We start from the raw sequence: 26,990 nt of genomic DNA on the forward strand, positions 1-26,990 counted from the left end.
GCGCCGCATGGAGCGAAGCCCTGTGAACTCAGCAGCACAAGCGCTGTGCTAACTCAACATGGCAATGGAATGAAACTGTACCCAGCAAAGCTCTGGCCTTTTTCTATCGATGCCAGTGAAACAGCAGACCCGGAGAATGCACAGTTATTATTAACACCAGCATGTCAGAGGCGAAATGACGCTCTTGCATAGCACCAGGCACGAGCCGCGGCGATCGAGAATAGCCAGGACACACAGACGCAGCCAGGAGACGAACGCTAGACTCGTCCCGGGAAAAATGTCACAGTAAACGTCGACGACACAGACAGACACACGGGCGGCTGCACGTGTGTGTCAGCCACACATGACTGGAAAGACGAGCTTTCTGCTTTTAACTTCGGCATCAAAATTGGCCTTTCTACTATTGAGATTACAGAGTAGTTTAATACAGGCCTCGTCTCTACCATAGAGACATTAAAAACATTTTCAGTTTATTATATAGCAATACTGGAGAGATAGGAGATGATGGAGAGAGATGCAACAAAGGTCCCCAGCCAGATTCGAACTGTGGACATGGCAGCCATTGAGTCTTAATCCCAGGACAGTATATACTTGCAAGTCTCAGGTGCTTCACACCTTTACTCATCATCCCACATGTGCAGTTATGTTTGCATTACTTACATGTAAAGAGATCACAGGTTATTAAGTACTATGATACAGAAAAAAAACCCCATCAAATCATCAGATGATAAACTGGAACGAACAAATGTTTAGCATTTGTGCTTGATGATGAAAATGATGTAATACTGGCAATTAATTTCTGTCAATCAACTAATCGTTTCAGCCTTGAAATCATTAGTCAGATTTCACAGCAATTTGTCAAATGTCAGTAAATATAGGTTCTAGTCTGTGTCATTTATCTGCAAGTGTTCAACCACCAGGGGAAGGTGACACATCTTAATCTCCCCCAGCTGTTTGATCTTAAAGTTACTTCTCCGCTCCGGCTCTGAAGAGTGTTTACTTATCAACAGGTTTGTCTTTAATCCTGCCTCTAAACAACAACCTGAAATCATTCTCCAGGGTGAAGTCATCCAGCATGGCTCCCTCTGACAAGGAAACACACCCCCTCCCCCCCCAGTGGACAGCTGTGAAAAACAGCGAGTCACAGTCTGTCAAAACCATAACAAACCTCTCTTGCGTCAATCTCTGACAGGCTTTCCCTGCGGCAGTTGTGTAACAAGTTGAGACAATGAAACCGCGGCACCACAGCCCACCACCTGCTCTCTCAGTTTCACCTGATTCATCACACCATCTCTGCCGTGCTACGGACAACTGCCAGAAAAAGGGGATGTGTTATTTATAAACATCATGTTGCTATATGAATAATTCCATGGCTGGTTACCTCTGTAGGCACTTAGTGTTACTAAAGTGAATGTATTAAAAGCCTTATGTCAACAATGTTTGACAAAGTCCCGGCCATGCCAGTTTCAGGGCCTTGCTGCTCATGGGCAAAGCACCTTTTCTCTAATTTACATTTGAATAATTGATAGCCAAATAAAAAGATTTAAATCCTTTGGAGGCATTTTGATGTTGTCTTAATGTTACTTTGCATTAACAAAATCCAAAACCACAACAAAGGCAAAGATAGGGCTGATTTTGTGAGTCAATAACCAGTCTGACAGCTAAAATCTAAAGTAGAAGCTTGACTAGCTTCACTTTAAACAAAGAAGTAGTTAACCGACTTCATCAAAACACAGCCCAGCACATAAAGTGAGCACCACTGAGAAGTCTATTACGGAGGTACAGACATGTATCTTTCATGCTGTGAAAATAAACTTGGTCTGAAGTACTTTCATCTATTTTAAGAACACAAATATTTCAAACAAGATCCCTTTCCAAAAAAGTCCACATGCTGTGAGGTTCCTACTGTACTGACTCCGCATGCACTACAAGTATTCCTGACTCTGTTTATTTATCACATGAATGTGGTCTTAGTTCGATTAAACGACAGACAGAACAAAAATGGGAAACTATTTTGCTGCTAGATTACAAAAGGACATGAGTTTCAGGTTGGAATAGATGCAACATAAATAGAGAAACAGAAACTGTAAACCGGCTGGACAAAGACGTGCAGGTCATACTGTGAGTGTACTGCTGCTGTCTGGGTGAACTCCGACCTCCTGCGGGTCACCAAGGTGAGTAACCCCGCTTGCTGTGGCCACCCCGAAAAGTACCATGGCATCGAAAGCTTGCCTTACAGCTGCTCAGAGCACAGCACAGGTGACCCAACATGAAAACTGTCCTGTCTCTACTCTGCACAACAACACAGAAAACAGAAAATAAACCTGGTGATGATGGGGAGAAGCCAAGATGATGCAAGAAAAGGGAGAGAGAGAGGGACAGTCAAAAAGGAACTGATACAGGTCAGTCCTGCTGACCAAGGACATTAAAATTAAAATGTTTCCTGCCCTAAAAGTTTCAATTAGGCTCATGAGAATTAAGTAACATTTCTTGTGAAAAAAGGAGGGAAAGCTGTGTATGTAAGCAACATAAAGCTGCCGAAGAAGGCCTCTCTGTCTTCTCAGTAAGGATGAGACGTCTTTGCTGTTAGACCAAATGAGGAACAAATAAAGGAGTTGGCAGCAATACATGCATGTCAAGTGACGTTTGAAAGTGCCTTTCAGCTGCAAGGACATCTGTATTAGTATTTAACTTGGATGTAACATCAACACCCGGCAAAGTTATTAGCATAGGCTGTTTGCCCTCAACACTATGAAACACCAGCAATGGATCCCGTTGCTGTAAAACCTGGTCAAAATTGATCAACCTTTTTTTTTTTTTTTTTTAACAGACTAAAAAAAAAAAAGTTATATAGGGAACTTGTGGGTGAGGCTTAATGAATACACACATTACAGGCACGCCAAATTGTCAGAGGATGAGGAAAGCAGTTTCAACAGTGTCTCCAGTATTGATTAGTGATCACCAAAACATTAAATACTTGCAATTACTTCGATTTTATCAGGGACAATTACAAGTGCTTTTACATGGGAGAATTTGCTTGTATTGCTCATAATAATAACAGAAAACATGGAAACTTTATGGGGTTTTTTTTTTTTTTTGGCAACTTGAAACCAAAAGTCTGCGTCAGTAAGGTGTACAGATGAAACCAGTACTCTGTATCTCGCACAAATGTATGGGAGTGTGAGGGTTTAAGACCTCATGAGGAGGTTGGAAAGTGTAGTAAAACTAGTGTTACCTTTCGTAGAGCTTGCACGAAGAGGCCTCTCCATTTGTGACTGTTCTCGTCACTTGAAAAGTCGTATATCTGCTGGGGCTGCATTGCTGTAGCGGCTCCTGGCGTTGCCGTGATCCGGTCTGAACTGTCAGCATCGGCCCCGGATAGATAGTCCTTGTGGGTGGGTCAGTCCAGGGCAGGCACGGTGGAAAAAAAAGTCAAACTGGCTGGCTTGCAAATGTGAAGAGTATCGCTAAACTACACCGCGAGTCCCGGGTTGAGTCGGGTTAAACTGCGAAAAATAAGCTACAAAAGAAAAATAAGCACATGTAGCTATAAAGTTAACTCGCTAGCTTGGTGGCTAGTAATGCTAACCTGCTGCTGCTGTAAACACGGGACAGCGTCTGACTAAAAAGCTAATGGCTAATAACAATGTTGCTAAGTGTTATACTTGCTACTTGGCGTTTGCTAAAAAGCTTATAACAGGCACATTAAGTTCAGTTTTAAGTCACGACATGGGAGCTCAGCTTGTTGCCAGCTAACTACAGCTACAAGTTACGTTTGGTGATTTTCTGCCTGAACACCTGTAACGTTAGCAGGCTAGCGTTAGCCGACCAGCTAACTAGTGCTACAGGCTGCTGCTGGCCTTGATGCGCTCCGAGTTTTATGTTGTGGCACACGACCCGTTCAGCTCCAAACAAGGCACACTTTCTCCTGCGCTGGGTACTTCGCATTTAGTCATCTTCTCCGCGGCGATCGGGGCGCTAAGTCCAAAGTAAATCCCCCCGAAAACAGCGACCAGTCCGAGGCATATCTGTGTAGCGGAGCAGCTGAAGAGCAGTCGAGGTGTTTTTGGTTTGTGAAGTCGAAGATGTTCGTACCAACTCCGCTGCCTGTCTGTCTGCTGCCGCTCACTGCGCCGCGTCCGCTGTCAGGCACGCACGCTGCGTAATTTCACATTTTATTGGACGGAAAAAAAAAAAAACAAGGCTGGACTTTCTGTCTCATTTCAATGAAGACCCACAGTGTGAGCATGAGATTCAAAGTTTCACGAATATAAATGGGTCATATAAAAAAAACAACCTTTACTTAACCACAGTCCTGTTGGAATTGAACAATGTTTACAAAAATACAGCAGAAATATTAAAAAATGGATTTGTACCACATTTAAGCAAAAAAGAAAAGCAACTTTATTTTTTATGGCATTTCACAGACATTGACAGTACAAACATAAAGAAGCACTGGTTTAACAACAGCATCTAATTTCGGTATATTTTGTTCTTGCATTGGAGCTTATACAGTATTTTTGTTGCAGTGATTCCGCCTCCCTGTGGACAAACTGTAGAAGTGCGTAAAAATTAACAACTGCTCAAATAAAAAATGTCACATTTTCCAGCAAAACTTGTAGTATTAAGAAAAACTGAACACAATAAAGTTGTTTATTTTCTGATTTCTAGTTCCTTTGTCAATGCACCTTAGAAGTAGGTGAATTTGCATAAAAAAATCCCTACTTTTCTCCTTATATTAAAAGGTACCTTAGATTAATGCAAACATTGGTACATTTGTTATTCAAAAATATGTATATATGGTAAAAAATACATTAACATTCATTTGTCAGTAAATGGACTGAAATAACAGGGAGGGAGAACAACTTTACAACATTACCTGGACATTTTTAGCAACGTGAAGCTTCTGAAACTACCACAAAAACAAACTGCACCAGAATTACGTGAGATCACCTCCCCACAAACACACATTAAAAACATAGAAAGAAAAACACCTAAGTTTTCTCAGTTTGCTTTAATGTAAATATGACATAATTTGAAAACCTTTTAAATATTGAAATTATTTTGGAAGACAGAACTGTCAAGTGAAGTAAGGACAACCCGTCTTTGTAAAATGTGCGTTCTGTAGCTATAACTGTGCGTTACATAGAGAGTTTCTTTCTAAAATGAGATGAACAATTAAAAAAATGATACACAGATACCCAACGTCCCATGTGAGTTATTGGTAAAATCAGAGATCACTAGAAAATATCATCTTTAAGTATTTGTTATTTATAATAAAGAGAATATAATTTATTTAATTCAGCTCAAAACTTCCCCAAATTGATTTACAGTAACTATGTTTGAAGGTCTTCATCTGTTTAGAGTGGACTGTACAACACTCAAACGACAGAAACAAGCTGCTCTCATAGAATCAGCTGCTGAGAAAAAACACAACAGAACCAAAAGTGAAATAAGAAATTCAGTACAAGAATAATGCTCTTAAACATTCCTCATTTAAAATGGTGATTGTCCAAAAAAACAAAAGTTAATATCACCTTCAACACAACGTGTTTGTGTATTTCTATTCCCTTTTTTAATGTTTCATTCTGATGGTAAAGTCACCGGAGCTAAAAACTTTGTTCTGTGCTTGATGCTTTCACTGACAGTGACTCATGATGTTCTCTGTTTTTAGACAAATGTAGTGCAGAAAAATGGATTTTATTTTGAAATGTGGTGGAGTAAACATTACGCAACCTGAAACAGCACTACTTAAGTAAAAACAGTCTTAAAAATGTAATTAAATTGAACATGTGCCACTTCTCTCCCCCTTTATTAAGGCTTGACCTGTAATAAAAAATGTTGATGATGCTAATGTAGTGACAGCTTGACATAAGAATTGCACTTTTACTTTTCACTTGGTCACCTCAAGCTGACGTTTTTGGTGTTTCCTGTTTTTCTCTACAGCGAGAAGCGGCTCTCCACCTCGTCCGCGACCATCTCAGCGATGGCGAGGGAGGAGGTAGCCGCTGGCGAGGGAGCGTTACGCACGTGGAGCACCCGGCTGCCCACGTCTCCGACCCCGCCATCAAAAACAAAGTCATCCACGAGGTTTCCGTCCCGATCGAGGGCCTGAGCTCGAACTCCTGCAGGACCCCTGTACAGGAAAACAACCAGGGTTACAGAAACACTTTTTACATAAAACCAAAAGCTTGAAACAGATATTATGCCTCTGTTTTTCTATAAAAAACATGCATCTTTAAGTGGTGTATCATTCCTCTACCTGAGCACGTCACTCAGTGAGAGTTCAGGGATGTACTTCTGCAGGATTTTAACCTGTGCACCGATGAAAACGCCCCTGTACATTTCTCCAATCCCATACGTGATGTTCCTCATCACCAGCTTCTGAAGGCCCCTGCAGCATCAACAGAGAAAGAATGAAATATTCACCTACAACTGCACTGTCATCGGATCATTTCAGAATAGTGTAAATGCTGCTGTTATTAAGACAAATTCTCTTTATAATAATCATCATAATCCTTTAGGTAAAGTTTGATGTTGCACCTGAACGAAAGTGCATCTGCGAAGTCTCTGATGTTGAAGTCGTACACTTTGTAACCCTCCCTCTTGAAGGCGAGGACGGCATTAGGACCGAGCCAAACGCTTCCATCCATCCGAGGGGTGAAGTGAACTCCAAGGAAGGGGAAGCGAGGGTCAGGAACCTGCAAAAATGTGTCATAAAAACAAAAATGAAGCAGCAGCAGTGAGGTATGTTGACATTATTTAATTGGATCCATTCAATAACAGAGGAGGTCCATTGATATTTTGCACATATAATAGTAAAACTGTTTCCAAAAAAAGATGGAAGCATACTTTCAAGCTTTCAATTTTACTTTAAACTGAAAGCCTGAAACTGCAAATATAATTTTTTGGACTAACTCTGGACTAATACTTTATAAATCCCCACAGGTGAAATCTTCTGCCACGAGGTCACAGGTTTGGTTTGATGCACTCACAGGATTTCTAATGGTCATATCTAGGTCGACCCTGGGTGACCCAGTAGGGCTGAAAATATTTTGAATGCAACTCATTTTTCGACAAATTATTTTCAGCTGTCAGGGAACTGCCTCGAAATCAAAGTACAGGGAGTGAAGGGTTGAAACATACAAAGATATCCAACCTTTTCAGATGGCAGCACGTGGATGTTATTTCCAGAGAAACCTGGATTCCCCGAGCATTTCCAACCGTATGTAGCGATTAAAAAAATAGAGTGGCAGCTTCTGATCTCATGTTATGTGATTTTAAGGCAGAAAATTCCTTCATGATTGAAACATTAAAATCTCTTTTTGCCGAAGTTTGACATTTCTCTAAGGAAGTAGAGATCATTTACATCATTTCTCATCACATGCTGGTAGAATATGATGAGAAACATCTGCAGATCAAGACTTACAGGGTAGATATTTCCTTTGACCAGATAGTGTTTCTCTGGTTTCAGCACCAAATAATCTCCTCTGAAGGGGACGATCCTCGGCTCCCGACTGCATCCAGAAATCTGCGACAGGCGGTCTGAGTACAGGCCTCCACAGGTCAGGACATAACGGCACCGCACCTCGTTACCCTGCCAAAACAATACAATGCAAAGAATGCAGAAGAACGGAGACCAGGCTAAACGCTGCGATGCTTTTATTTGTACGCGTCTTACCTTTGTGTCTCGGATTGCAATCGGATAATTCATCCCTGCAAATAGAAACAAACAAAAAAAAAAACTCATTCATATAATTATAGACTTAAAATAACTACAGCTCGTTTTTTTAATCATAACTTTGTTGACACATTAATACCTTCAGTGCTCCCAGCTGGACTCTCCTTGACCATGGAAATGTCATTGACCTCGTATTCTGTTACCACCGAGCCGCCTGCCTCCTCAAAGTCTGTGCCATACCTGAGAGCCACCATCCTCCAGTCCACGATGCCGGTGTAGGGCGAATCCAAGGCCATTATACCCTGAAAACATGTCTCACCGTAAGCCTTCACTGCTATCTGCTCTTTTGTGTAGATGAAAACCTCATCTTGAAGTCTCTTACTCTGCAGTACGGCTCTCGCTCTCGGATTCCCTTGGCGTCGACGACGCTGAGGTCACGCACGTTGTTCTTCAACCCGCGCTCATACAGAGCTTTCAGTCTGGGTATCTCCTCCTGCTCCACAGCCACAATGAGCTGCCAAGGGCAGAGATACAGCGATCAATACTGAGATAGACACAAAGGCAACGATCCACAGGACAGATAATATACAGCACCTGTTCACATCTCAATACTTTGATGTGTCGCTGTCAAGAAGCTCATTCTGGCATCAAATGCTCAGTCAGACTTTTATTGTCTTACTTTCTTTTTCTTTAATCAGACAGTTTCTGATTTAAATCATAATTGTGATGATTTCAGATTGTGTTTTATTCAGGTAAAGTTCTCATACAGCTGCTTGTGTTTTTGTAGATTGTTGATATTACTAAAAAAGAACAAGGTGTCAGTACAAAACAGACACATATGAGCTCTACACCTGTATGACAGTGTGACAGCAACTCTTCCAGAGTCAGGGGCTTAATTCAAACTAATGCCGCGTCTGTTAATAGATAGTTAATTTATCATGGCGTGTCTGGTAGCCCAAATGTAAAGGTGCATATTACATAACTCTGTGGTTTGGGGTTCGATTCCTGGCTGGGGGGCCTTGTTGCATGAACCCCCCCCCCCCTTAGATCTTTAAAAAACTTCTTTATCACACTGTGTGGATTTTGTTTTTCATACCATGCCTAAATCAGTTTTTCCCCAACATCTGGATTACATGCATGTGGTAATTTAAAGTACAGCTGTGTCTTGTGACCCTGAGTCGGCCGAGCACCTTGAGCCGATCATCCTCAGTAAACACGCTGCGTTATGTCTTATCTGGTTTAAAACACAAGACGCAGACCTTTCCACATCTGTTGTAAGGGAGTCCTTTCTTCTCGCAGTACTCGTAGGCTAAAGTGGCTCCTCGCACACACAGACGGGCCTTCAGCGACCCCGGCGTGTAGTAGATCCCGCTGTGAATGACTCCACTGTTGTGCCCACTCTGGTGCGCAGCTGGTGAGTAAGAAGACGACAGAGAAATGGAAGAACAAAAAGAAGAAAGAAAAGGAGATTGTTTTTTCTTCTTCTTCAAACACCCACAGACTAATGGAAGAAATACAGCTAGTTTTTCTAGATTCTTGAATTTCATACACGTATTTGCTTTCATGCAGAGAGTTAGATTAGAAGACGGCACCACTGTCGTGTTTATACAGTAAATATGAAACTGCATAAAGGAGATATTTTTCAGGGTTATTACTTCAAAGGCCACAAATCAAATGTCAAAACCATGTAGAGCAACCAAATGAGACAAGCAGGACACATTATATTAAATTAGGTATTATAATAAACAATAAATATTATAATAATTATATTTTTCAGAATTGTAGAAATCAGTGCAGTGTGTAATTATGAGAACACAGATGCATTTTTGTTGTTTTGGCTCTGTACACCAGCACACTGGATTAAAAATGAAACAGTGACTATGAGGTTAAATGGTATTTTCAGGTTTAAGGATGTTTGATGGAGTTCAGTGGGTGAACAGTGTTGGACTCAGTCCAGGACGATAACAGGATTACATACCTTCGCTGTTCACCCAATATCTTTGAATTAAAGACGAAACGTGGCAGATCCAATGAGCTGCAGCACGGAGCCAACGCAACAATAAATCTGTCATTTTACAAACCCTCATGGACCATGCTTTGTCACCGGGATTAATTACTGTGACAGACAAAATATTTTACTCTTTGGAACATGTTCCCTTCTTTCACAACAACAACTGTCAAGCCTCCACCCACCAAGCTCTTTTTCTTTCTCCAGTAGGATGAAGCTGAGAGATGGGTGTCGCAGAATGAGCTCTCTGGCTGTGGCCAAGCCCACGATGCCGGCACCCACCACGGCCACGTCATACGCGCTGAGGGACAGACAGGAGGTGAGGTTAGGGGCCGTTCAAATTTAAGATGGTTAACTGATAAATAACTGACTGCAGGAGGTAGAGAGCAGAATATTTAGGTCAGCGGTTCAATGTCCAACTGTACGAGCAACCGATAGACCTTTGAGACTGGTCACTTGTGAAACCCCTGACACAAGGGTTGTAGGTAACAGACCATTTGTAACTTCCACATTGTAAATTCCAGCTCTGTCTCAAGTTTCTTTTCCCTGACAAGTAAATCCATTTACAAACCACAGTAATTACAACAGGCTATTATGTAGTGGGAGGGCTTAACGTAGCAGCAGTTCCAGTACATCCAACTTCTCCACAATCCACCACAGGGTTTTCACATTATGAAACATTCGCACAGAGCTGTAGGAACACAATGTACAAGAAGGCACGGGACACTTGGAAGATCAAACATCTTGTTTTGATTTTTCAAAATTGGAAGCAGGCTGAGAGCAGTAAAACTCAATGCAGGATGGAAGCAATAAAACCAATGGAGAAAAACATTCTCTGGAACATCATCTCTACGTAACTTCAGGTTTATCACTGAAAATGTGCTAAAAAGTTGAAATGTTACAGAAACTTTGGCTGAGGGGCTTTAATTCCTTAATTTGCATTCAGACGAGTAGAGCGGGAGAACAGGACTGTCAGAACTTGTAAAAACATGTAGTTGATCTGACTTCAACCTAAAGAACATTTTATCCGGCAACTTAATCTGTGATGAAATTGGGTTCTGATTTCTTGCTGGTGTCATTTATCGAAACCAGAAGGATTACTTTATTGCAATGAAGGAATAAAGTAAAATTATTTTTCAGTGTTTACTTAAAGCAGGCTGGAGAGGGGAGCCAGAACATAAGCTGCATGCCATGTAGATTCTGTAGGTCTAATATAAAAGACAAACTGCAGACATGCTTTCATGCAAAACTTGTGACTGACTGCTGGACACTGACAAAGAAATATGTTGTTCTGCAGGTAAAAGTAAATCTGACAACACGTGCTCTGCCAAATAAAAGTTTAAAAACTCAAAGTTCAAATGCAGATTGAGCAAGCACAGTTGTGGAGGCACAATGCAGACACCAATGTTTTGTTTGCGTAAACAATGTGGCGGGACTTGTGCAGATCAGGTTATGCAGAGAGCAGCAATGTTATGCAATCTTGTTCTTGTTCCTGAGTGTCCTTGGTAATTATAAGTTGTAATACGATATTCAAGCAGGTACCCGTTTGTCTGCTCCTTTCTGTGCCAGTGAGTAAAATTAAAACAAGGAGTCCTCACATGTAATTAAACTGGACTACAGCACCACACTGGTTGCACACTGTCAGTAGTAGCCTGCCTGCTCCACAGTCTTACCTGTGCAGCTGTCTGCTTGTAATGTCCTTTAGCAGTTTCGGCTGCGCTGCTCCAACAGCCTTAAAAGACGCGTCGCTCAGTATCCGGAACATTGTCACAGCGTTTTAAAAACACCTCAGAGTCGCTTCTTCATTGTACAACTACCCGAAAGGTTTCCCTGAGTTTTGTGTTTGGTGTTTCCTCCTCCTCCCGTTGCTGCAGCCGCCGCTAGCTCCTCACTCTGCTGCTCTATCCCGTAGCCACGCCCCCTCCGTCAGCGACGCACGTACGTAAACACGTCCAGCCAATGGGACTGGAGGAGCTTACTGCGTCACGATGTCAAAGGTTGCGGCGATGGACGCGTCCCAAATGTAAACAGTCTGGTCCGTTGGAGGGCAGGTGAGAATTTCTAATCTGTTTCTACTGTGTCGCAGTTTCTTCAACTGTTTTTTTTTTTTAACTGTATAAATTCAGTTAAAGAACTTATTCGTTTTTTTAAATTTGTTTTGCAGCTCAGGGAAATGAGGCTTTTATCGAAGACAGTTCAGTGTGCGGCGAAGCAGAGGGACTGGAGCCGCAGACACTTCTGGGGATGGCTCAATGCAGTTTTTAACAAGTGAGACAGCATTAATAAGCCTAGATATTAACAATATACGTGTGATAGCTACGCAGCAAGGACATGTTAACAAGGGACACACTCAGAGGTCACTTTATTAGGTACACTTGTTCAATATAATGCAACCCTATACAACTGCTCTGCTATATAGTTTACTTTAGATGCCTGTAATGTTCAGTTTCTGTCATACTGGTGCTAATTCAATTACACGTGTGTATATCAGCACTGAGGTCATAGTTAAAGGTGGTGTTAGAGTGAAATACATTATATATAGAGGTGTTTCTAATATTCTGTAGTGCATTCAGAAAGTGTTCTTCACTTTGTCCACATTTTGTTATGTTGCTAAAAATGTGGTGCACCCACCATACACTTTAAGTCTAAAAGGTTTTGAAATAGAAAACAACAAGGATGTCTTTACATTTTGAAGTTGCTAACAGTACAAATGGTATTTTAACTAAATAAACAAACAGTGGGTGCTCTGCTCAGGTTAAATGTGCGACCTGGTGGGCAGGTTGCCATCTAGACTTTATCTTCTGTTGCCCTCTTCATTCCTCTCCTCTGCCCTGTCATCCCCAACCAAATGTGACCCATCACATTATGTGTAATCAGTGTTTACCATACTGTGAATGTTTGTTGGTCTTTATTCAGGGTGGACTATGAGAGGATCAAAGCTGTTGGTCCAGACCGAGCCGCAGCAGAGTGGCTGCTGAGATGCGGTGCCAAAGTGAGGTTCCAAGGTTTTGATCGCTGGCATCACGACTACAACGGACTGCCAACAGGGCCTCTGGGCAGATACAAGATCCAGGCGATTGACGCTACTGAATCCTGCATCATGTACAGGGGGTTTGATCACCTGGGTCAGTGTTACAGTGTGAAGAATATTATGTTTCTGTCCTTGTGTAAAGTAGGGGGATCACCAAAGTCACTGGAATTGATCCTCTGTGGACCATAAATGAAAATTTCATGGGAATCTATCCCAGTAGTTGTCAACATATCACGCAGTGTTGGATTAACAAACTAACGAGAGCCTTATTAAAAGCCTGTTCAAATCAAAGTTTAAAGCCATGTTCAGAAAGTGTAAATATTACATTAACTATGTTAACGTGAGCTTAACCTCGGCCGCTGAGCTGAAAGTGATTCCCCTCTGTGTTAACAAGAAAGGAAGGGTGAAGGTGAAAGTGCACCTCTCCAAGTCTGATTATCCAAGAGTGACGCAAGTGACGAGGATGTTTTACACCGGGCAGCCACAGATAGTGCGTCGTCTCTGACCTTGTTGGCCACGGCGCTCCAAACTTGTGTGTTTTTCAGAGCCAGAGTCCACACAGATTTATTTTGGTGTAAAGTTCTTCTTTGCCCACGTGAGTGAAATCAGTAGAATATGTGCTAATGCTGTTTTTGTGGTCATTTTTCTAGATGGTTTGACACATTTGGAGGAAATCAAGTTCAACAAGTGTATCTACATAGAAGACACCTGCCTGGAGAAGCTGAGCTCCATAGAGAATCTGCAGGAGAGTTTGTACATGTTGGAGGTTGTGTCATGTGGAAACGTGACCGATAAGGGCGTCATTGCCCTGCACAGACTCAGGTGAGTGTTAGAGGTAAACTTTAAATCTTTTGTATCAATTTATTTATTTACAAAGGACAAAAGTTATGTTTAAAATGAATCAGCTTCATTAATTTTGCTGAGAGAAAGAGATGAATGATGAAGTAATCAAGTTTTAATTCCACACAGGAATCTGGAGTATCTGTTTCTCAGTGATCTGCCTGCAATCAAGGACAAACAGATGACAACCGACAGACTAAAGACAGCACTTCCACGTCTGGATATAGCACTGGACCTGGACTGACAGCTTCCTGCTTCTTAGAGCATGCTGTAATTGTAACATATGAATGCCTTGTAAAGGTTTTCAAAGTAAAAGACCCAAACATGTAGAGGGAAAGACTGTAGCGTGCAGGGCTCTGAACAACCAGGTGAATTTACATGCCGTTCATTATGTTTTAGTCTTTCTTCGTGGAGATAGTGTGGAGCAAGTTCTGGGTTAATGGGAAATATTTAAGTTGCTGTTTTATTTCTAAGCCTGTGTGATTGAATGTTAAAGAAACAGTCCAGCAAAGAGAAAAGTTAAAGCACTTTATATTGTTGACACCATTTTTTTTTTTTTTTCCTAATAGTGAACTATTCTTTACTTTATTATATTGTCAACATTCAAAGTATTAAAAGTGACTCCATATGTACACAGAGAGAAAGAATTTGAGAAAATGCTGAGGAATCAAGGATTCAATAGTCTTTAAAATAATTTCTCTTTAGATTAATTTGGCATTTGTACAATATGAGGACAGACAGATGGCTGAGAACATCCATAGCACCAAAGTTCCAGAGATAACGAGTACAGCGTCGTGCTGTCGCTGCTAAATGCGTGTGAAAAGTGGTTTAAGGGAATGTTTACGACTGTATTCACTCCTGACGTCAATAAATATTTTCAGAAATGCTCATGAGTCGTTATCTGTGACAAAGTTTGTGTCCTACGTTATAACTTAGGACCAATCATAAAACTCACTACCAAAACATGTCACTCTTACAGAGTCTGTCATTATATTTATATATATATATATATATATATATATATATAATAAAAAAATACATTTGGCAAACCAGGCAAGGCAGTACGTACGTCGTAGTTTTACCTTCAGTCCACTCAGCGACTACGAGCGGAGCAACACGTCGCTCCTCGTCTTTACAAAGCTACACAAAAACACAACCCAATCAGCTTGAAATAGGCAATGTACATAAACCAACGTGTCCCGAGTCGATATGTTGGGAATAGTGCATAGACTGACATCGGTATCAAGACGCACCCGACACACCTCACGTGGAAAAACTGAACATTTTAAAAAGTGGTTGGATCCTCTCGAAGGCTTTGAGGAAATAAAGGTGCTGCCAGAGGCTGCTGCGTTTCCTGAGGTTTTTCAGAAAACGTTGATGCTTGACGGTGATGTGTTCAGGGTCAGATTCAGATCAGTGTGTTTAGATGTTCGGCAGGTGATAGTTGAACTTGCGCAGGTTGTTGTAGTACTTCTTATTGTCCAGAGATGGGAAGATGCTGCTGCCGGTCAGCTGTGGCAAATACTGGATGGTGGAGAAACAATACAATTAAATTTAAGGGACAATTATGAATGAAAATGATTTTTTACTAAAAACAACCACTGGACTGATCCCTCTGGTTGTGAAATTAAATACAGTTCGAGTATGTGGCTGGCAAATATAGAAAATATAATAGTGAATAATGTAGACTTTGCTGTTCGAGTCGTTTCATTCATTCTTTGCATTTCATGGTGTTTCCCAGTGGTTTAGATTCTTCTACAGCGACACATCATCTCAGAAAGATAAAACTAACAAGATATTTAAAAAATAACAGCAATGCAGAAATGTTATGTCCCTGTCCACCTGCTGGGTTGAGTAGGGATCGCATGCATTTCAAATACGCAACAGAGAAAGTATCAATACAGAAACGCTGCAGTTTGACTCAGAGATTTATCACCAGCACAGTGTCCTCGAGTCCTTTGAGCAGCATCTCTCCTTTTTCTTTTCTTTTATCTTACTTCTATTAATCAAACTGTCAAGATAATCTGTTAATAAAGTAAGACACTATTCCCTAATCAAATGTGAAAGGATATCTGGGTTTTGTTTTTCCTTTGTTACTCACATAATGTAAATATTCCTCCACTGTTCACCCCAGAATTTCTCTCAAAGTTAATACAAATTTTTCTAGCAGATTTGACAGATGATGAAATAGTTGGCACCACTGACTGACGTTTGCCCTAAATGTGTCAGCTGATCAGTGTTGTAAGTCCAGCTCACCCCAGGGGGAAGGTGTTTGCGAGGTAAGCGCGTCCTCTTGTTGACGGAGCGGTCCTGCTCTCGAGACAGGCTTTTTTCCCGCAGGCTGTCGAAGTACGGATGCTGGAGGAGCTGCTCGCAGGTCAGCCGCTCAGACGGGTCCATCCTCAGACAACCCTGAGCCATCGACAGGAGACAGGAGACAGGTGACAGGAGACAGGAGACAGGTGAGAGGTGAGAGGTGACGGAGCGGGTCAGGGCCAGATAACTCTGTTTTATGAGATCTAGTGTTTTCCTTTACTTTTTCTGACACACACATATATCTATCTTCGAACAGTAAACGATGCAGGGAAAAGGGGAATTTATCCAGATTAAAATCCAAACCTTTTCAGCTTGTGTAGCTCATGTGTATTACATTAGATGTGCATTTGATTTTTATTTTGCTGAGAGGTTAAAGACGACATCTTTACCTTCATGAGACTCAGAGCTTGATGCGAGAGGTTCGGATATTTCTGCTCCAAAGGTTCCTACGGAAACAAAACGACACAGACTTAACATTAATTCAGTGTGACTTCTCAGACTTCACTGCTTCCTGTTTAAAATTTACATTATTCAACCTTTTTGTGCCAGGAAAAAGTCACTCAACTGAATACCACATTTACAGAGAAGAATGACAGTCTCTGTTTACAGCTGATGTAGATTAAAAAGCAACAACATCCACTCGTGTGATGGAGGCAGACGCAGCACATCCACAGGGAGTGGGTGGAGTGTCTCACCATCTCTAGTGGCTCCGGGATTGAAACTCCGCTGAAGAACTGGTTGTTGCTGAAAACCTGCTGATGTCGAGGGATCAGGTCTCCTGCAGAGGACAAATTAACATAACACACAGTTTGAGTCGATTAGTACGAGTCGTTGTGGTTGTTGTTGTTGTTGTTGTTATTGTTGTTGTTTTAGCCTGGACTCTAAGTCAAAATTATTCCTGGAAGTGTATTTGATTTTTTTTTTCTTTTCTTTTTCAGGATATGAATAAGAAGCTTGGCATTGAGATTTCATCCAGTCCCGGTAAATATTTCCAACTTAGTAATCTTCCAAAGAATTTCATCACAGTAGAAACATGTTTTTTTCTTTGTTTTGCGTTTTTAATTCTCACTTGTGAAAAAAAAGACTGTTAATAACAGATGGACTCATCGTCATAATCAATATCCTGATAATCCTAATAAATAGATTTAGACATGTGTTACACTCAAATCAAATTCTATGTGCTTTGTAATAATCTTCCTCACATTGTCGTGCACTTTCTGTTTTGTTTCAGCAACAAATTTTGTGAACGATTTGATTTGAATTTGCTCTTTAATGTAAATATTGTCAGATTGTTCCGAATCATCATTTCATCACAGTATAGTTCTGTGGAAAAAACTCCATTAATCATCCTCACAGAAATCATTACACAAAATAAGTAGGTTTACTGTAAAAAGGAAACTATTTCTCACACGTGTTTCCCAGACTGTAAGAGACCAGCAGCATCTGACTGATCTTACCCAGAGTCTTTCTGATCAGGTACAGCTGATCCATGTCGGACTTCCCGGGCCACAGAGGGATCCCCGACATCAGCTCAGCGAACACACAGCCGATGGCCCACACGTCCACCGGAGGGCCGTACTGAGTGTCTCCCACCAGCAGCTCAGGGGCCCGATACCAGCGAGTGGCCACGTAGTCTGTGTAGTAGTCACAAGGACCAGCTGATCGGCACAACACAGAGGCAGAAACACGTGACATGAGCGATGAGACCTGGCTAACAACATATCTTTCACTAAATCAATCAACCACTTGTTTTACTTTAGTAAAAGGAGTTAGTGGAAGATGAACCTAACAAAATGTTATCAAGTATTTCTGTCAGTGTAGCTCGTCTGTTATATAATGAAGGTTTCAAAACAACCATGTGTGCACCGGACTGAGGCGTCTCCAACCAGACAAACAACTAACTCTGATTTTGAGGCTTTAAAAAATGAAAGTACATTTTAAAAAATTGACTGTTCTCTCTCAGTAGAAACCTGAGCTGCATATCTGAAACACACCAGAGCCATAAACTCCATAAACTAAACAACGTTCAAGGAGAGCTGTGTCCACCAGGGGGCATCGTCACTCGCGTTGACAAAAACTTACTGAGAATCCTGGCAAAGCCAAAGTCACAGAGTTTGATGACTTGGTGTTTGGTGATGAGGATATTCTCCGGCTTGACGTCTCTGTGGATGCACTGCAGGGACACAAACGCTCACATTTAATCACTGTATGAACTTGGAAACAGGCCCGAAGGCTCAGTAACGTTCAGATGGTTGTGGCGGTGAGACGTCGAGGATAAAGGGCCTGTGTGAGAAAGAAGAGAGAGAGAGAGTTCTTTCTGGATTTCATGCCACCCTGTTAAATAGAGGCCCTTGTTGCGTTTGTTGTGTCTAGGTGATACATTAACTGTCGGTCAGCCAAGGGAAGGAATTCTTGTTAAAAAAAAAAAAGAGCCATAAAGCAGGAGGCTTGTTGGGAGCCGGAGGAGGGAGGAGACCTGAGGAATTCAAAAACAAGCCGAGGAGAGGGTCGGACAGACCGCTGTAAAACCCGCCGTGTAGGAGACGAGACCGAGACACTTACGTTCTGTTTGTGACAGAAGTTGACGGCTTGGAGCGTCTGCCAGGTGATGCTTTTTACAAGGTGCTCCGGGACTCTGGGAGACAAACACAAATCAATATGTTAGGGCTGATCGATCAGTTCCAGCTGATCAACAGAAATCAATAAGGTTCAATTACTGACCCTGGAAATAGTAGTTGCTACATAGTTCATGAAAATTGAGCAAAACTCCATCAGCTGAAGAAGCCCATGAAATGTGGTTGAAAATTTCCAGTAGTTTAAGTCAAACTTTGATTTAAACAACTAAATTTTAGTCCTTTAAGGAAAAAAGCCAAACATCTGTTGATATTATATTGATAATGTAATTACTTTTTCTTTGTTTTATATCAGTACAAAGTGTAAATATCTTTCTTTGTCTGTTTTTATAAACGTTAGACGGATCAAGTGAGTAGATTTAAGTCAGGGACGAGTTTGGAAACAAAATAAAAATATCTTCAGGAGTAAATCCCGTCAAGACAAGGAAACATCTCACAGCTGCAGATGTTTTATCTTCAGTGGATTATGGTGAACTGACCGAGAGAGTCTGTACGTCACTGTGCAGCGCTGGACTCCGTTTCTCTCCTGGTCATCATCATATGTTCACAGACTCATCCTCAGACTGCTTCCTCCTTTCTCTGTGTGCACATGCAGAAGTCAAAACCAATGCGGCTTGTGTTCTCGTGATGTTGGTCTCGTGAGTCAGGACAGAGTGAAAGGGTTTTATTTTTTTTTAAATATGCTGCAACTTTCTCTTTGAACAACGTACAGAAGGACCCGGATCCATCAGAGCTGATCAATGCTGGTGAATTTGTCTACCTGTGTCATGTGTGGGTGGGATATCGTGTATATTATTATGGTGAGTGACAGCTCTCTTTGTCTGTTTGTTGATTGTATTCATTGTCGTAACAGTGACTTTTGTGCTGCCTCTTAGTAATCGAAACATCTAACGAGACGACGATGCGACGTGTGTGATCGATCACAGTTCATCCTGATGGGGACATGAACATCTGCACTTAATTTCACAGCAATCCATCTGATGGTCGTTGATGCGTTTCACTTCAAAACCAAAAAAATGTCGACCTCGTGATGGCGCCACAGGAGACGTCAGGGGATCAACCAAAGTTAGTCGGTCAGTAAAATTGATCCTCTGGGGAACTCGAATGTCTGTAGAACATTTCATGGCATCCAGCAGTTGTTGAGATATTTCAAAGTGGTGGAGCGAGAAACAGACCAATGAAATCCCTGAGCCACACTGCTAATGGCTAAAAATTCAACTAATTAGTTGCTGCAGAACTAAGTTTGTTTGGGGACCAGGAATCTGGAACAGAAACTGGATTAACACAACATAATGAAAGAAGCATGGACAGATGGATAACTCTGTTCTTGTCTCTCTAGCTTTCCTCTCCGCGGCTCTGTTTTTCTCTTCTCCCTCAGACAGCGGTGAACAGTTCGTTTCCATTGTGAGTCCCGATGCTCAACACTGAGGCTTTGTTGGTTCAGGGACCATCATCTATCAGTGTTGCCAGGGAAATGGCTAAATCGAGGTTTGTGACTGGCAATTAATAACAATCTCCGCCCCTTTTTTCCCACTTTGCTTTCTCTTCTTTTGAACCCTCTGCGTCCAGGGGGCTGCAGGCCAGGACCAGGGGGGGGGGGGGGGGGACCAGACAGCGAAAACACTCCATATAAAATGTGGCCGGGCCTAAAGAGTCCCGACAGCTCCTCGACACATGCAAAGCATTCTGGGACAGCATCACTGTAAACATTCCGCAGTGGGCAGGTCAGCCTCCCGGGAGACGGGCCTTGTGCCCATCACAGGCGGACAAAGCGCGGGGTACAGTGTGGTACGTATGTGATGCAGAGATAATAGAAAGCACACAGCAGTTTGTTTAATGAAACGCAACCGAACTCAGATTAATGCTCCGAGTTTCTCAGTGTGTCAGTCAGTCAGCTGCTCCTCTCAGATCATTCACACCAAAATAAAGTCCTTAAACACACGTGTATTATTGTGATTGCTACTAAAACAAGTTTCTACAGCTGGGAATGAACTTCACACACGGGGGATATGGTTTAAATCATTATGGTGATGTTAGTAAGGATATTTTACAATGTCAATATAAACTTTATCTCTTATTTGCTGCTGTTTTTGTTTCATTTTGTATTTTTTTTGTTTTTAAACGTCCGTGTTTCACGTCGCGTCTTTTCATTTGTTTTTTCTCTTTCATCACAAAATATAAAACCTTGAGATTTCGACACTTTTTTTGAGATTGACATTTGTTTCTTCGTCTTTCTTGGAAACAGCAGCTGACAACACAATCTCTCCACCGCATCCATTAAGCAGCCGTTCTGGAGCTTTCGCTTATATCGCATGATCTTCAGCAGGTAGCGTCTTTATGCAAACGGTTCCTTAAAAATGCGCAATACAACGGAAACTTGAACGTCTTCAAGTTCCGCGAGGAAGACCATGAGATATGATTGAAAGCGCCACACAACAGCTACTAAATGGACCTTGTAGCGCAACAATCTTTCTCACAGACTTGAATATGCAACTTGTGGTTGGAGCATTCATTTAGACATTTGTATGTTTTATCTTTTCTTATAATTCAACTGAAAGTCACAGAAGAAAATAAAGATAAACTGAATTATTATGAGAGTTGAGCAAAACTCAAATATCTTAATTCACTCTGTACAGGCACAGAAGGGAAAGTCTTAGTTATGGTGTAAACTTGCATGAAAGTGAAAGTGACCATTTTATTTTTTCAGTGAGTAAACTATAAGTGTTGTTTGGGCCTGGTGGTTATTTATACTTTATATTTTTGTACTATACTTTTATACTAACAAAAATTGTGTTTCATACATTTTATATTGTAATGTTAGAGTCAATAAAGTCAGTAAACTAAGTGGATCTATCCCTGTGTTGTCAGGTAACCAGAGGGAGTCACTCACCCTCTGGGATGTCGGTCCAGCTCGTTCAGGACTGTGTGGTCGCAGTACTCAAACACCAGGTGAAGTTTCCGTTTACGTCGAAAAACCTCGATCAGATTTACCAGGTTGGCGTGTTTCAGTTGCTGCGGAGATACAAGAAGGGAGAGACATCTCAGCACACACAGGTTCTTTTGTGAATCACGCACATTATCAGGGAGAGGCAGCAACACACACAAAACCAGTTCAACTTATTTTAGTAAACCAGTAAATCTCGCTGCTCAGAGGACGGTAAAATCAGGGGTTTGCTTTTATCAAACAGACTAAACTGTTAACAGCTGGTAATAAACATGCTGTTGCCCCTGACAACCTGTCCCCATCCTGTCCTATTTATGAGCTCCTGGTGTCCTGCAGAACACTAACACTCCCACCCACAGCATGACTAATTAAACCGCTAACAATCGTACCAGTACATCTTTGAATTATTATTACGCAACATAAAAAGAAAACAAGAAAAAGCAGGTTTGAGTGTTTATGTGAGATAAACTTGACAGAGATGGAACAGCATCAATGTTTGGCCACTAAACAATCACTGTTTTTGTTGTTTATTTAAAGTCTCTATCGGCCAGAAAACTAACTAATCACTCAGCTCTTTAAGATTAATTAACTAAGACGCCAATTTAAAGTTAAAGAGCTGAAAACAAAACAGAAACAATGATGATGTTAAATGATGCTAAAGCCTCTTCAGTTCTTCAAGGCTGCAGAATTTCTAATTTCTCGCAGAGATTTCACATTTTAATGAAGGTACCTGAGTGGCCCTGATACTGCAGGGCTTTTCTTTCATTTGATTACAGCCCTGTAAACCTCTCTTAAATGAGAGTTTCTCTGTGCAGCAGCAGCTACAAAAATGCTTCCCCTCTGCAGAATTTATTGCACAGTGTCCGCCTCCTGCTGCCCTGCACCACAGAGAGCAGGCCGTATATTTCACAGCACTAAAACCAGGATTTGTAAAATCAAGAACTGCATCAATACATCTTATAATTCTGATTTTTTTTCTCTCTCATATAATGTTGACTAAATAAGCTAAATTCTATATCAAAAATCTTGACCTTTTCCCTCACAATCAACAGTTTTTAATTTCTATCAATTGTTTTCTTTTCCTTTTTTTCCGGAGAATAAACAGGAATTTATTGAGGATAATAATTGTGCATGTGTGAGTTGTTACCTTGAGCATCCTTATCTCCCTCAGTGCAATCTTTTTGATGATGGGATCGTCCTCCGACTCCACAAACTTCTTGATGGCGACAATCTGCCCCGTGTCTTTGTTTCTGCACTTGAAGACGACGCCGTAGGAGCCCTCTCCGATCTTTCCAATCTTCTCGTACTTCTCCATCCTCAGCGGGGAGCGGAGCTCGTCCGAGGGTAAAAACACTTTTCCAAGAGGGCAGCACCGTCTCTGCTGCCTATTGAAAAAAGGAGAGAGGAGACACAGGAGGGGGGTTCACACCGGGGACACAGAGAAGAAGAGAGAGGGGGAGTTTGACCAACTGTTGCTCTTATGAATAGTTCACCCAATTAAATTTTAAGGATCAAAAATGGGTGAAAACCAGGTGATATGAAGGTTGGGTCTTCTCAGAAAAAAGACAATAATGCTTTTATAATACACGGAACTGACTCAGGTTTGTCTTTGTGGCTGTATTTTGACAATTTTGCACAGAAATGTTGTGCACAATTATCTGAATATACTGAAAGAGTTTGCAAAACTTTCACAAGACCGAGCAATACAATACCTGCGTCCGAGTTCAGATTGGGTTCAACCTCTTGAAGGTGGGGACCTAAATGTTAAGATAACCCTTAAAACTGCCTCCAAAAGATAGATTTAATTGTTTGGAGGCAACATTACACCTGTTTCCCAACAGTTCGGTTGCGTAACGAAAACATTTGCAATGCAAAGTATATTAGGTCATTTCCCTGAGGGGGGACACAGAGCGAAAACAAACAACACAGAGTGAACAGCCAGGGGGATAAAATCAAAGTGCTGCACTTATAAATAGGCCAACAAGGAAAAGGTAAATAAATGTCAAAAAAAGGACAAAATGAACAGCTGAGGCTTCATGTTTATAACTGATGCTGAGGGATGATAAAATAGTTCCTATCATCCTAAAGTCTGAGTAAAGTTGTCCCATGAAACCAGCTGCTCATTAACTAAACACATTTCAATATTAAGTATTTAGGTGAAAACACTTCCTGTTAGACACTGAATTAAATGTTTAAACTTACCTTCAGGGAAGACGTTCGCAGGTGTCTCTCAGGCAGAAACACAGAGGCGTTTGTTCTTCCACACACATCGACCAGTGATGTGGACGAGCCCGGCTCAACTGTCCCTGCAGATCCAAGCGTGTCCTGCTTTAAAGACAGAGTACACGCTGACATCCGGGCCTGCCTTTCAAAATAAAACACAAAGTCAGCACACGTCACTTCTTTCAGTAAAGCAGTAAAACCCCAAACAGTGACTCTCAATGCTCGTAGGCAATTAACTATCAAATGTTTTTTCTTGTTTTGTACAACCCAATTTATTTATCTAAATAAATAGATTAAATACAAACGTAGAGTTCAACAGCAGAGTTCAAAAACCCTAATTTACCTGTGTAGATCATAGTAATATCCATATTTACCGTCTGAATCTTCATGAAATAAGTTGATATTAATAATGATGACACTAGTACTACACAAACATAACTAGAACAGTATATTATAAACATAAAGCACCTTTATAACCACTTTAAAAGCAGTTCTGATCACATTTTTGATCCTGGTTCAAACATGATAACATATATATATTTTACCTTTTCCTAAAGTCTAAATTAATATATTTTACTGTCGTGTGTTTTGTGTATTTCTGTAATAAGATAAGCAACTGTTAAAATGGTTAAAGCTGATAGAGTCAGTCATTGATTTCTCTCATTTGTAAAGTCCGAGTGAAGATGTAACTGGAAGATAATCCCAAATTTCATAACTGCTTTGATAAGGAGCTCCAGTGATTTACGTTGAAAAATAAAACACCCATTGTAACAAAAACAGAAAACAGATGGCAACACAAAGACAGAAGAGGCAGCAAAAATTAGCCACTAAAAGAAAAAACGTAATAGTTTTACTTGTCGATCACCTGTTTTTGTGAATCAGCTGATGCCTTCACTTCAGCAAAACTAGCTGTAGTCTTATTCTGAAGGTAAAATCATCTGACTTCCTGTACTATCCACTGACTCTGTTGTCAACTTGACACATTTCTCCCTTTTCCACCACAGTCCCCATAGGAACTACTGACTCCACCTACAGAAAAAAGAGAAGAAGACTCCTGTGGGGTTTTTGTAGATTAGTAGATGTTCACACTCGACAGACTGAGTGTCTGAAATGTGTGAAAATTAAAGATGCAGGTAAAACAGTCAGTAAACGTCAGAGAAAACACCCACACAGGTGCACAAACTCAATCCGTTTAATCCCGTCCTTAAAAGACCTAAAGTCTCACACACCTGACACCAGGTTGAGTTGGTGGTTAAATGAGTTTGTTAGCGATTGTGCTGAAGATTTGATCATTTCAGGATTTATTTCTTTACGTTTCCTGTGGCTTTCAAAACAACCACAATCCCCCAATCCACATCTGTCTGACATCATTCCACATGTGGCAGTAAACTACAGGAAAACTGAACCCTGACGTGTCGCCCTGTCGCACAGAGACCAATTAGTGCAGGCTTGTGAAGTCAGAGCGATGGCAAGACTAAATAGGGAAATAATGGAAATTAATACTCAACTCGTCTCTCCCCTTCCTCCCATTAGAGACGCATCATCAGCGAGGAGTGACGCGGCGCCTCATCAGCTCACAAACACAAAAATAAACCCGAGTCCATTCATGTTTTCTTGTTAACAGCGTTTTTTTTTTATTACAAAAACAGCATACATTAAACATTTTGCGAAGGGAATGCAAAGATGTTAACAAAACCTAGCATTGTCCCTCATTTTGTCATTTTATTTTAAATTAAAAAATGTACAAAAGTGCTTACATGGTGCAAATAATGAGAAGTAAAAGGTCTATAAAAGAAGAGGGTAAAGAAAAAAATGTACATTATATCCAACTTCTAAAAATGCAGCAGAGCAGGAGAGATGCGACTATATTACATAGCTGTAAAAATAACCAAAAGCTGCTCAGGAACTGTTTACTAGGTAGTTAATCTTCACACAGCAGGACTGCTGTCACTGTCTGTAAATCCAACATACCCTATTACTTAACATGAGGTTAATAAATATTGCTTAAATAACCCACATGGCTCATGGGTTCCTGTTTAATTTGATCTATTAGTTTGACTACAAAGTTGTAAAATCTCTTTTCAAGCCTAATAACGTTTGCCACTGGCAGTGATTATGTGTGACATGTTACAGACAATTACACAATAAATCTCCCATTGTTTGCTAATACAATCACAAATTCTTGTGAATCTTAATGGCACTTTTGTCAATAATACCTCTAGATAACGTGTTTGTAACCCAGTCCACAGTACAGAAAAGTGAGAGAAATGCTAGGTAACATTGTTCATTTGAGCTTTTATTATTTCTCATAAGTTTCCTCGTCGCTTGTGATGAGCGGAGCTACAGCGAACGTGTTTGCTGGTGTAAGGCTACTCATGAATCCAGTCTGAAGACGCTCCGCTTTTACTGACCTGTCAATCCCGCAATCAGTAACAAAAGCTCCCAATATCTGTTTTAAACCAGTTTCTCATGACACTGAACCCTAGGCGAAAGTCTGGAGTTTTCTCCCAAAACTGAGGCATCTTATCCACTTTCCTAAGACCTGTCCAGTCTCTGGCAGAAGATCAGTAACTGTTCTCATGACCTGCTAAGATGTAGAGGTTGCTCAGGGCCGTGGGGTTGTCTGTGGGTCGACTCTCCAAAACCACCACCCTGCAAAACAAACACAGGAGACGAGAGACATTACATGAAGGTGGCGATGCTACAACATGAAGCCAAAGCTGAAGAAACTGGCTGCACCTTGAGAAAACTTCAATGTCAATGTGGCAACTTTAGAACTGAACTCAGCCACAAGGAAAGCTGCTATTTTCAAAGACGTCATTCAAAGATGTCGTATAAATAGCATGTTAATTAAAGGCACACTTTTTGACGGAGCCATGCTAACAGTTCCCCCTCTGATTCCATGCTAAGCTAAGCCAATCTTCTCCTAGGTTTAGCTCCATTTTTAAGAAACAGACGAGAGTAGTAAAAGCTTAAAGCGTATTGTAAAAAAAGGTGGATTATTCCTTTAACTCTGATGAGTTTTCAAAACCATTCAAGAGCTTTTTAGAAGACTGAATTCTTTTCTCCCTCCAGACAGCCACCGGTTTCAGTTCATGGCTGTATGGTTTGCAAATAAAACTTAAGAACATTGACCTTAAAACATTTGCTTTACTTTGCAAAGTGTGAATTCTGTGTATTTCACAGTTACAAGGCTTAAAGACTTTACTGACTGGATAACACGACAATAAATCTCTCTTCTCCAGGACTAACACGTTGACAAAATGTTAGGAAATAACATTAAGTCGGTCGGTTAACTTCTGCCACCAGCAGAG

At 41.0% G+C, this 26,990-nt stretch overlaps 5 protein-coding genes across 10 annotated transcripts in view; 1 reads left to right on the forward strand and 4 right to left on the reverse strand.

The window, feature by feature from the left end:
* Positions 1–4,164, reverse strand: part of sos2 (son of sevenless homolog 2 (Drosophila)) — a 35,053-nt gene extending 30,889 nt beyond the window's left edge. The window contains exon 1 of the mRNA XM_056392954.1: positions 3,236–4,164. Within this exon, the coding sequence (XP_056248929.1) occupies positions 3,236–3,319 (84 nt within the window). The 5' untranslated portion in view covers positions 3,320–4,164. The remainder of the gene's footprint in view (positions 1–3,235) is intronic.
* Positions 4,165–4,380: 216 nt separating this feature from the next.
* On the reverse strand, positions 4,381–11,596 carry l2hgdh (L-2-hydroxyglutarate dehydrogenase). Its single transcript, XM_056394023.1, has 10 exons — positions 11,363–11,596; positions 9,875–9,990; positions 8,941–9,092; positions 8,064–8,195; positions 7,821–7,983; positions 7,682–7,716; positions 7,430–7,597; positions 6,544–6,701; positions 6,263–6,394; positions 4,381–6,136 (listed from the first exon to the last, which is right to left on the reverse strand). Exons 1-10 carry the CDS (start codon positions 11,452–11,454, stop codon positions 5,941–5,943), a joined length of 1,344 nt encoding a protein of 447 aa, XP_056249998.1. The 5' UTR covers positions 11,455–11,596; the 3' UTR covers positions 4,381–5,940.
* Positions 11,597–11,646: 50 nt separating this feature from the next.
* dmac2l (distal membrane arm assembly component 2 like) lies at positions 11,647–14,448 on the forward strand. Of its 2 annotated transcripts, none has more exons than XM_056394028.1 (5): positions 11,647–11,740; positions 11,854–11,957; positions 12,567–12,814; positions 13,371–13,542; positions 13,690–14,448. In XM_056394028.1, exons 2-5 carry the CDS (start codon positions 11,863–11,865, stop codon positions 13,802–13,804), a joined length of 630 nt encoding a protein of 209 aa, XP_056250003.1. In that variant the 5' UTR covers positions 11,647–11,740; positions 11,854–11,862; the 3' UTR covers positions 13,805–14,448. The 2 variants fall into 2 exon arrangements, with proteins under 2 accessions (XP_056250003.1, XP_056250004.1); XM_056394029.1 differs by having other exon boundaries at positions 11,648–11,740; positions 12,606–12,814.
* Positions 14,075–23,884, reverse strand: cdkl1 (cyclin dependent kinase like 1 (CDC2 related kinase)). 2 transcript variants are annotated; one of them, XM_056394025.1, is made up of 10 exons: positions 23,656–23,872; positions 22,601–22,838; positions 21,400–21,521; positions 18,439–18,511; positions 17,959–18,049; positions 17,334–17,534; positions 16,572–16,654; positions 16,266–16,322; positions 15,817–15,972; positions 14,075–15,084 (listed from the first exon to the last, which is right to left on the reverse strand). In XM_056394025.1, the coding sequence occupies exons 2-10, from the start codon at positions 22,766–22,768 to the stop codon at positions 14,983–14,985; spliced, it is 1,053 nt and encodes a 350-aa protein (XP_056250000.1). In that variant the 5' UTR covers positions 22,769–22,838; positions 23,656–23,872; the 3' UTR covers positions 14,075–14,982. The 2 variants fall into 2 exon arrangements, with proteins under 2 accessions (XP_056250000.1, XP_056250001.1); XM_056394026.1 differs by lacking the exon at positions 14,075–15,084 and having other exon boundaries at positions 16,442–16,654; positions 23,656–23,884.
* Positions 23,885–25,285: 1,401 nt separating this feature from the next.
* map4k5 (mitogen-activated protein kinase kinase kinase kinase 5) overlaps positions 25,286–26,990 on the reverse strand; it is a 31,401-nt gene continuing 29,696 nt past the window's right edge. For all 4 annotated transcript variants that reach the window (XM_056394012.1, XM_056394011.1, XM_056394010.1 and 1 more), the window contains one exon: positions 25,286–26,328. In XM_056394012.1, coding sequence (XP_056249987.1) covers positions 26,241–26,328 — 88 coding nt within the window. In that variant the 3' untranslated portion in view covers positions 25,286–26,240. The remainder of the gene's footprint in view (positions 26,329–26,990) is intronic.

The sequence above is a fragment of the Seriola aureovittata genome, chromosome 13 (assembly GCF_021018895.1).
Source record: "Seriola aureovittata isolate HTS-2021-v1 ecotype China chromosome 13, ASM2101889v1, whole genome shotgun sequence".
NCBI classification, from domain to species: Eukaryota; Metazoa; Chordata; class Actinopteri; order Carangiformes; family Carangidae; genus Seriola; species Seriola aureovittata.

Bases quoted from the DNA above. Each gene is read 5' to 3' on its own strand.
- l2hgdh (XM_056394023.1), bottom strand. From the start codon at position 11,454: ATGTTCCGGATACTGAGCGACGCGTCTTTTAAGGCTGTTGGAGCAGCG. The intron at 6,702-7,429 runs GTAAGTCTTGAT...ACATTTTTGCAG, and splicing joins TCAAAGGAAATATCTACCCT to GTTCCTGACCCTCGCTTCCC. The intron at 6,137-6,262 runs GTAGAGGAATGA...TTTCCTGTACAG, and splicing joins TCACTGAGTGACGTGCTCAG to GGGTCCTGCAGGAGTTCGAG.
- dmac2l (XM_056394028.1), top strand. From the start codon at position 11,863: ATGAGGCTTTTATCGAAGACAGTTCAGTGTGCGGCGAAGCAGAGGGAC. The intron at 11,958-12,566 runs GTGAGACAGCAT...ATGTGTAATCAG, and splicing joins CTCAATGCAGTTTTTAACAA to TGTTTACCATACTGTGAATG. The intron at 12,815-13,370 runs GTCAGTGTTACA...TCATTTTTCTAG, and splicing joins CAGGGGGTTTGATCACCTGG to ATGGTTTGACACATTTGGAG.
- cdkl1 (XM_056394025.1), bottom strand. From the start codon at position 22,768: ATGGAGAAGTACGAGAAGATTGGAAAGATCGGAGAGGGCTCCTACGGC. The intron at 16,655-17,333 runs GTAAGATCAGTC...TGTCCTCTGCAG, and splicing joins CCTGATCAGAAAGACTCTGG to GAGACCTGATCCCTCGACAT. The intron at 16,323-16,571 runs GTGAGACACTCC...TTGTTTCCGTAG, and splicing joins TCCCGGAGCCACTAGAGATG to GAACCTTTGGAGCAGAAATA.